General features: G+C 36.4%; 1 protein-coding gene across 2 annotated transcripts; it reads left to right on the top strand.

Moving 5' to 3' along the window:
- Positions 1–2,995: 2,995 nt before the first annotated feature.
- On the top strand, positions 2,996–9,590 carry LOC113297756 (diacylglycerol kinase 7-like). 2 transcript variants are annotated; one of them, XM_026546331.1, is made up of 12 exons: positions 2,996–3,516; positions 5,383–5,505; positions 5,631–5,768; positions 5,851–5,936; positions 6,314–6,401; positions 6,797–6,863; positions 7,251–7,333; positions 7,598–7,668; positions 8,283–8,360; positions 8,650–8,737; positions 9,004–9,148; positions 9,237–9,590. In XM_026546331.1, exons 1-11 carry the CDS (start codon positions 3,181–3,183, stop codon positions 9,130–9,132), a joined length of 1,287 nt encoding a protein of 428 aa, XP_026402116.1. In that variant the 5' UTR covers positions 2,996–3,180; the 3' UTR covers positions 9,133–9,148; positions 9,237–9,590. The 2 variants fall into 2 exon arrangements, with proteins under 2 accessions (XP_026402116.1, XP_026402115.1); XM_026546330.1 differs by having other exon boundaries at positions 2,998–3,516; positions 9,004–9,120.
- The last annotated feature ends 509 nt before the right edge of the window (positions 9,591–10,099 follow it).

The raw sequence follows: 10,099 nt of genomic DNA on the forward strand, positions 1-10,099 counted from the left end.
TGATTAAAATTGAGAAATTGAAAGATACCCACTGATTAAAATTGAGAAATTGAAAGATACCCACTGATTAACCTTATCACCACCCATTATTGGAATCAATAATATTTTAGATGCTATTTTCCTAACATTTCTTAACATTCTCTTCTAATTTTTTTTGTAATTGGAATCTCTTCTAAAATCATACTGTAACAGATTCAAGAGGATTCAAAAGCCTCTAAAATCGATTCAATAAAAATCACGCGCATCACTTTAAGAATTTGTAGAGTAGCATATCATACTTTTCTTTCAGTAAAAGAATCTGAGAAACAAAGGATTTCAACTTCCAGTGTGTAGATGTAGTTGCAGGCAGGAGAAGAAAGTAGATCGGCTGAAATGGGTGGTGAGCTTCTCATCCTTTATATATGACCTAATTTTCGCTGGGATTTTTACAGAATTAGCCTTTATGAAATACCCGAATACCCGCGGGTACCCGACGGGTAGGATCCGGATGGACCCTTCATAAACGGGTATATATGGGTAATTACCCGCCGGGTACAAAGTGGTTCATGGGTCAAATTTAAGGACACGGAACCGGACCCGAATCCATCGGATCCGGTTCCGGACCCGGGTAATGGGTACCCATTGACAGCCCTAGGTCAGATGATGAAAGCAAAGTATGTGAAGAAAGGAAATTTCTGGGAGGTAAAAAAACGACAGGGATGTTCTACTACTTGGAATGCGATGCTGCGAGTAAGAGAAGAAATGAGAGAAGGATGTTGTTGGTCAATAGTAAATGGCGAAAACATTAATATATGGTAAGATCCATGGATGCCAGGCATTACAGCAATGAAACCACAAAAGAAAGAAAACGGAGTCAACAATGTGAAGAAGGTAAAAGAACTCTTTTTACAAGGAGAACGGAGATGGGATGAAAACAAGCTGCAACATCTCTTCACACCCACTGAAATTACCAAGATAAAGAAGATTCACATACCTGCTGTACCAGAAGAGAGAGACGAGGACAAAATGATGTGGCTTTATCATCCAGTGAATTCTCAACTAAGTCATTTCTTAAAACACTCCACAATAAAGCTCCTTCCACTTCTACATCCAATATTTTTCCTTGGAAGAAATTCTGGAGTGTGAAGAATATACCCCCTAAAATCCAAATGTTTGGATGGAGATTGCTCAAGAATGGTCTTCCTGTAGCTAACAACATTACTAAGCATGTGCAAGGAGTTAATGAAGAATGCAGGTTATGTGGCAGAAGCACTGAATGCATGGAACATCTGTTCTTATACTGTCAGATGACACAACAAGTTTTGTTTGCATCTCCACTGAGCCTCAGAACTGGAGAATTCCCAAATTTGAAAGTTAAAGACATTATAACCATGTGGATGGAGGAAGGAGGAGATTATGCCAAACTGAGAATGAGTTTGTGTGTGTTCTGGGCAATATGGAAGGAGAGAAATGATGTAGTCTTTAACAGAAAGAAGTTTAATGTCAGTGGGGTAATCCAGGAGGCAATGCACTGGTACGATATGAAGATGGAAGTGGATATTGATGTAGAACAACCAACAGAAAATGATGTGTTAGAGGCGCAGCAGGAGCAATGAGAACCGCCAAATGGAGAGAAGATAAAGATCAATTTTGATGGAGCTGCAGGGCCAAAGAGGTTTGCTTGTGGGGCTATAGCTAGAGACAGTACAGGCAAAGTCCAGGGTTGCCAAAACAGAACAATAGAATATTGCACTCCAGTTGAAGTTGAAGCGTATAGTGCAGAATTGGCAGTTGAGCTGGGGGTATACAAAGGCTTCAGAAACATCATTTTAGAAGGAGATTCACTAAATGTGATAAATGCTCTGAGATACAAGCACTACAACCCACGTTGGAGGATTCAGAACACTATCGGCAGAATCCGTGAAGAACCGAAGAAATTCAATTCAATGGAGTTTAGATACATCAGAAAGAATGCCAATCTAGTGGCACATAACTTAGCAGCTCTAGCTGCATCGACACATGCTTCGAATGTGTGGTCATCTTCCCCTCCCCTTAGTATTGTTCATCTCATTGAGAGATAACAGACTGCTTCTAGCTAGCTTTGCCTTCCTGTTTGTTTTTTGTTTTTTTCTGCCTTAAAAAAAAAAAAACTTGATAAACTCCCGACTTCTAGTTGGTCCTCCTGAGTCTTGGCTGGTCTCCCTGTTGGTCTCGACAATTTTTTTGCAAGCTTTTTCTTCTTTTGCGCTGTCGTTTTCACGCTGGAAGTCTTAATTGTCACGCTGGAAATCTCAAATGGCGGGTGCCTACTGTCTACTCCGAAGATGAGTACGAATTTTACTTTCCTGGATTCTTTATGGATGCCAAATATGACACCTCACCTTTTCCTACATTTTCGGCATCTTCCTCTTCTTTAATGTGTTTGTCATCATTTCCAACACAATCAACGCCTTTAAAAATTTTACTTCCTGACATGGCAAGTGGGAAATGGGAAAGTGGATTCCTTTTTATTTCAACCCCCTTAATTATTTTTCTTTGATGGGAATGGGATGTTGTTTCCGGTGCATGACAAAATCTAACAGTTTCAGGATTTTTTTCCTGTCAATCCCTGTTGAACTCCCATGAACCGTTAAAGCGGTGACAGGAAATATGATCGAAATTGTGGTGGGCTAAAAGTAGGAGGGGCTAAAAATCAAATTTGGACTTTGGAGTTGGATTTACCCCTCAAAAGTACCCTTAAAAAATAAATTTTGAGGTGGTTATTATGGAAGTGGCTCCCGTCAAAAACAAATCCTACCAAAGTAAAGATCAGAAAAACATCCAGCAAAGCTACAAAAAATAAACAGTGGGGTTGAAATAAAAGAAATCAACTTTTGCCACTTGCCAAGTGACTAGTATACCAACCTTCATTTTTAAAGTAAAGTATTTATGTAATTAATGCTCAACTTTAAGGGTATACAATATTACCACAAAAAGAAAAAGGCACACAGTAGAAATAGCCATGTTTGAAACCTCAAACCTCCGCGGGAAGAAGAACAAGACGACGAGATACATTTCTTTGCGTCTCTTATTTTACATGTCCCACCAATAAAAATTTCTATATCTATATAAGAACCCCCACTGAGTCAATTTTCTTCTCTAAGAAAGTCCGCCATTTTTTATTTAGTTGAAGCTCTGAAACTGAAGGTTACTGATTAAATTATGGCATCATCAGCTGTGAATGATGAATCAAAAACAAGGATAACAGCGAGATCATCATTAATAGATTCGATAAAAGGATGTGGTATAAAAGGAGTTATAATCGATAAGGAAGAATTAAAACAAAAGATATTAATACCTAAATATCTTAGAGTTGCTATGTGTGAAGCTATTCAATCCAAAAATTCTAATATTGGGGCTCAGAAATATGATCCTGATGATGATGGTGAAAATAAAGTCCCCGAAGCTCCTATGGTTGTTTTTGTTAATTCTAAAAGTGGTGGTAGAAAAGGTTCTGCTCTTAAACAAAGACTTCAGGAATTAATCAGTCAAGAACAGGTCAGCCTAATTTATTAATGGTTTTTTGATTATTATTTTTTTTGTTACAATTTTGTGTTTGAAAATTGTCTTTTAGGCTAATTTGGTCGAGATACAGAGAAATCTGTGATTTGGGTTTTTGCTTAAGAAAGAAAAAAGATGACCTTTTTTTTTTTACTTTTGGGAAGAAGTTACAGAGAAATGAAATCAGATAATGGGTTTTCCTTTGAAAATGTGAAAATTGAACTCTAGTCTAGTACAAATTTTAATTTTATTTTGGGAAAGGTGTGTTCTTTTTTTTAGGGTGCACAGTAAAATTACAGTCTTCAATGGTATAGTCTATACTCTATAGAGTCCAATAGATAGTAGATATTAGATTTGGATGGGAATATATGAAGTCATTTTTGGTATAGAGAGAAAGTAACTTTCAGTTTCAGATTTGGGTTCTGATTTCCGAAGTGTTTTTTTTAGATTTGGGTTCTAGAGTCAGAAATTTGGTAGAGAGAGGAATATACCTGAACTGAATTAGGGTTTACTGCCAGAGGTGTAAATAAGGGACTCTAGTTAATAATTGATGAAAGAAGAAACTAAGAAAGTATTCTGTACAGTGTGTTTATTGTTCCAATATAGGTTTATAGTATCTAGTAATTTGGGTTTGCGTGACAACAGATTAATTTATGATCAATTCAGGCTGTAATTAGGGTTTTACTTGTAATGGGAGTTCATAAACAAGCAATTTGGACTTGATAATTAGGGTTTATCCAAGATCTTAAAAAATTTATGTGATGCCATTTGATGTTTTCTTTTTTTTGAAGCATATAATTAAATTTTCATTTGATGTTTTGTTCTTGCCATGAGAAACACATTTTAATGCTTGTATATCTGTAAGAAGAAATGGGATAAGATAACTTCTTTTTTCTTATAGGAATCCTGTAAACCTTTTTTCCTATTATTAGAAGAAAAGAATCATCAATTATAAAGTTATTCTTGAATGAAGTATCACTGATGATGGGATAAAGCCCCTCATCGGATTCTTATGCCTTACCATGACTTTCTCGTGGCTGAGTAATACCTTAGAAGAGACGCTGAGTTATACCTTGGAAAAGACCTGTTTTGTTCAATACGTAGATGCACCCCAGGTACGACTAGTAAGGGATGAGATCCTAAATATGCACCTGTTTAGACCAATACGGTTAGAGTGTTTGCAATTTGGTTTGAGGTTATAATTGTGGTTTAGTTATATATAGGAGATGGATCGAAAGGAATGCATATAGTTTGCAGTTGTGTTTAGCCACCATAGATAAAAAAAAATGAACTGTAAAGATTGTAAAAGATGACAAATCCAACCTCAAGCATTTAACTCACAAAGGTGGTTGAACTGAGAAACGCCAAAAGCAATTTAATGCTTTCATCATAAGTCAAAGAACTCGTCTAAAGCAAATTTGGATGCCATGATGTTCTGTACAAAAGAATAACATTGAATTGTATCAGGTGGTTTCGATTCTTGTAAAAGCGCTATTCCAAAAGGAAAAAAAAACAAGAACAAGGAGCTTGTAAATCTCAGAAAATGCCCCGGAGTTTAATTGATCCATAATTTTCCCTGGAAATTAGTGAATTTATATTTTTTAACAGATTCACTCACTTGATTAAAGGGCTTCCGATAGATTCTTAACCTCTCACCGCTTAGTTTTTAACTGTACTTCAAACACATGAGTTCTATTTTATGATTTTTATTACAAAATTTGCTACTTGTTGATCATTTTACTTTGGCTGCAATGCTGGATACTTGTGTTTACATAAATTAAGCTACCTCTGTTTACGTATTTACTTGAGTCAAGCACATTGTAGCATTAAATTGCAAGGTTTACAAAATTTCTGTTAATGCAGGTTTTTGATCTCTCGGTTGTTAAGCCTCCTGAATTTGTTCGTTACGGATTAGCTTGCCTAGAGAGCTTAGCTAGTCATGGTGACCACTGTGCAAAGGAGACTCGTGATAAGTTGAGGATCATAGTACGTTTCTTATAATCCATTACACTCTTGGTTGTATGGTGAAATTGAAATTGCGATTCTCTAATATAATTTTTTTCAGTGGATAATGTCTTGTTGTCAAGAAGATTTTAAGATTTTATTTGCAGGTTGCAGGAGGCGATGGGACAGTGGGTTGGGTACTTGGGAGTCTTACAGAACTTTTTAGACAGAACAGGGAGCCAGTTCCTCCTACAGGAATAATTCCTCTCGGTACGGGCAATGACCTTTCAAGGAGTTTTAGTTGGGTAAGACTTTATATTTGCTAGATTATATGGTTGTATTATAGTCATTTGAATATTTTTGACAATTTACCATGTATTTGTTTAGGGTGGTTCGTTTCCTTTTGCATGGAAGTCAGCTGTCAAGCGAACTCTAAATGAAGCTATTACAGCTCGCATCAGCCGTCTTGATAGGTAAGGATCAACTTCAGTGTCAAAGTATATGTCTATGTGATTATTATAAGGAAAACGGTGTAGTCGCCTTTTTTGAGGTTTCCACTTGTAGGTCTTGCAAGTATGTAGTAGCATTACACTAAGGAGCTAATCTACAAAACATTTACTGACGTTGAAATTTTATTTTCACCAAGTCTTTCTTAGTCATTCACAAATGAGAGATTTTGACCAAATTCATCAGCATTGTTGGTCTCATACCAGTGATCATCAATTAAAACCGAGCTCCAGTATGAGCTGTGGTTGAACTCTGTAGTTTAATAAACAAAGTTATCCATATTCTGGTTTGAGATTTTCATTTTTGGTTATGTCATCAAATCTTCTACTTTCATGTGTTGCAGTTGGAATGTCGTGGTAACTATGCCAGCAGGGGATACTGTAGAACTTCCTCATTGTATGAGCTACAAGGAAGATTATACTCATGATCAGGTGATTTTTAGACTTTCCTTCGTTTTGGTTCACTTTTCTGAAACTCCATAAGCCTTGATGATATTAGTAAACGAATCTCTGAGATTTGGCGCTGTAACAATTCATTGACCAGTTTTTCCTTTCTGCATATGACTTTCCTATATCTCTTATCATATTTAAAATTCGAGATAAATTAGTAGGAAGGCAACTTGTATTGTAGGTACTTGTACTTATGACAAGTATTGGTAAAACCTGAGCTGTTTTAAGAAGCATAAAAATTAGTACAACAATTCACGAGGCATATAGCTTAAAGAGAGAACATGTTACCTCTCACTGCTCCTTATTATTTATTATGTTATCATTTCCCTATGTACTCTTGGCATTCAGTGGAAACTTGTCGTGTTATACTATTACAGGATATGGAGGGGTTGCCCGAAAAGACGTCTTGTTTCGAGGGTGTGTTTTATAATTACTTCAGTGTAGGTATGTTTTTGTGCTCTTAAGTGCTTCAGAATTATATAGTTCGGCATATTGAACTGCTACATTTTTGATACCGAGTCTTGCATCATTACAACCTACCCTTGAAGGGAGTAGTTGCCATATTTAGCCTTTGAACTTGGGTTAGGGCATGAGAAGTTGCACCTTGGTTATATTTATAAATTTCACCAGTGAAAATGTGATTCCTTGTTCGAGTATGTGATATCCTTGGGCAGATAACTGACAGTGATTATCTTATTCTATCTCATCTTTTGGTCCTTTTTAAGTTCATAAATTTTGTGTAACTGCTACATTTGTTGTCTACCTGTAATAGGTGTTATCTACCTTGAGGTGATTTAATCAGTTTGTGTATATAAATTGTTTGTTATACAGGAATGGATGCCCAAGTTGCTTATGGATTCCACCTTTTGCGTAATGAGAAACCTTACTTGGCGCAAGGTCCAATAGCAAATAAGGTTCGATTAAACGGCTTTTAGTCTTTAATCCTCATAATTATTTTAGTATGTCTTTCTTGAATAGTACGCTGGCCAAGTTTCTATCTCTATAAGAATGGTACTACATATATACGTTTATCGATCTTGAAAATGTTGCACAGTAGCTCACTTATAGTCCCACCAACAAATACGTTTTCACACTTCCACTTTTATTTTATTGAATAGTCTGCACAAAATCATGTTTAAAAATACTCGAGATTAATCAAATTTATCTTTTATCAACAGTTAATCTACTCCTCGTATAGTTGCACCCAGGGGTGGTTCTGCACCCCCTGTGTGAGTACCCCAAATTTAAGGTAAGATCAATCTAATTTAACTATATTTTTTGTTCTTTTCGTTCTGGGTAGTGTGTCTGCAATTGTTGGTTGATCTATTCTATCAGCAGAACTGTATCTTACGTGCATTTGTAATGCTTCAATGCATATATACACTTGGTTATACCTTTTCTTAATTGTCTGTAAATCTTGTTGTGTTTCACAGCATGTTTGAGTAAATAAGTATTGTTGAGACTTTCAGGTCAAAAGCTGCATACGAGCTTTTACTTAAGAATTTGAGAGCACTTCCCAGTGCTTTTTTGAGTATGCTTGTACTTGTTCCATCTTTTTGTTGCAGTAGCTTCCATTCTAAGGATGCTATCATGCTATACTGATGATTGTAATGGTTTAACCAATCTGGCATACTTAAACACTCAATAAACATAACTTGTATTAATGGTACGTACACCAGTGTTACAGTATGTGAAACTCTGTCTACAAAAGAACTTGTAAAATATCTAGAAACATTCTATCCTGTATATGAGGATGAACCGCTATTTCTAGGAAAATAGCTCTTTTATGGTCCTATTCAATGAAATTGTCAATGCCTATATTAACATTTATTACTATCTATTCACAAATATTAATCCATGCAGGGGACTTAAAAACATCTTAAGGCTGTATATTAAAAAGATGAATTGCTCAGAGTGGGAGCAGGTCCAAATTCCTTCAAGGTGATTTCCAAACTGTTTGCAAAACTTTTTTTTTTTTTGATCTGCTAACTGTTTGCATAACTTCCGTTTGATTGTAAATAGAGAGACATTTGATCATTTCCACACATTCTTTTGGTACTCGTTGTCTTCAGTTTGATGGATCGGTAGCGCATGGATTTAGTACAATTAATTTTATAAAACTGATGGAAATCTTTTAGAGGAAAAACCATAGGTTCCGGTAAAGATAGAAGCTTTGTAGTGTCAATATGCTATTTCAAATAAAGCTCATAACCTTTCTTCTTTCTATCAGTGTTAGGTCCATTGTTTGTTTGAATCTTCATAACTATGGAAGTGGAAGGAATCCTTGGGGTAAGCTGAAACCCAAGTATCTTGAAAAGGTCAGTAATCTGCACGCCGCAATACTGTTTCATTTGAGTGATGTGAAACTAGAACCTTTTTAACATCATAGGAAGTAATTTGACTCGTTTTGAAAGATTTATGTGTGACCAACTTTCTCTCAACATCGTCTTTTCCAAGTAAGCCACAATACTAGGAAACACAAACAGTGAAACAGGGTATTTTTTTTCCATCTATTGGACCGACTTGAGATCTATATCATATCAAATTTCTCTGAAGTTTTTCTCTCCCCATTTATTTTTCGCAGAGAGGGTTTGTTGAGGCCCATGCTGATGATGGACTCCTAGAAATTTTTGGTCTAAAGGAAGGTTGGCATGCATCTTTCGTCATGGTTGAACTAATCTCAGCAAAGCACATTGCGCAGGTACCACAATGAAAGAAGAAAGATTATGGTATACAAGCGTAATTGCGCAAAACATGGTACAACTGGTGGTGGCATAATTTTCATTTTGCTAAAGTGCCTTTCATGTATGTTCCCAGGCAGCAGCTATTAGAATGGAGGTTAGAGGTGGAGATTGGAAGAAAGGTTATATGCAGATGGATGGGGAACCGTGGAAGCAGCCTATGCACGAAGAATATTCAACCTTTGTGGATATTGTTAGAGCTCCATATCAATCAAGGATGATAACACATGAGTGAATTTGCTCTAGATTGCCAGCAACTCGGATAAGTGTATCCCTAGAGAAGTGCATTTTAGAGATTGGTTTGCATTCTTTGTATAGCATATCATTCAATTTAGGGTATGTATTATTAACGTCCGAGTCCTGACACTACTAGTCAATAAAACATTTGTGGACTTGCAAGTTTAAAACACTGGTTTTCACGATGGCTAAAGGCAGGTACCCCTATTAGTGGAGGGGTACCAATCCAAATAAGACAAACACCTATTGTTAGATCCTGGATTAGTACCGGCCTTTAGCAATTATGGATTTCTTGATATTAACACCGAAAACGCACTTTTTGCTAAGGAGGCAAGCTGAAAAAAATATTAATGGGGCCCAGTAGGAATAACAAAATCCAATTATAGTTAAGACTTAGGAGTTGCAAGCTCTTGACGACCAAGCTCGATCTGGGATTACACCTTTTGACAACTATGCTCGTCCCTGGGAGTGTAAGCTTTTGACAACTATGCTCGACCCTGGAATTGCAAGCTTTATGAAAATTTACCTAGCCCATAATATAAGATTTCCATCTAAAAAGAAATTGTAAGTTTTGGATTCGCTTCCTATTTTCAAACTTCCGGCATTGACTAAACTAACCTTTACTATTTGCGTTAGCGGGGATTAAATGTTTGACCCTCTCCCCACACTCTTTGTATTCGTTGGTGGAGATCGTTTGTTGGC

The sequence above is a fragment of the Papaver somniferum genome, chromosome 7, assembly GCF_003573695.1.
Source record: "Papaver somniferum cultivar HN1 chromosome 7, ASM357369v1, whole genome shotgun sequence".
Taxonomy (NCBI): domain Eukaryota; kingdom Viridiplantae; phylum Streptophyta; class Magnoliopsida; order Ranunculales; family Papaveraceae; genus Papaver; species Papaver somniferum.

Coding starts and splice junctions, on each gene's coding strand:
- LOC113297756 (XM_026546330.1), top strand. CDS start 3,181: ATGGCATCATCAGCTGTGAATGATGAATCAAAAACAAGGATAACAGCG. Junction 5,937..6,313: donor CGCATCAGCCGTCTTGATAG/GTAAGGATCAAC, acceptor CATGTGTTGCAG/TTGGAATGTCGTGGTAACTA. Junction 8,361..8,649: donor CAGGTCCAAATTCCTTCAAG/GTGATTTCCAAA, acceptor TCTTTCTATCAG/TGTTAGGTCCATTGTTTGTT.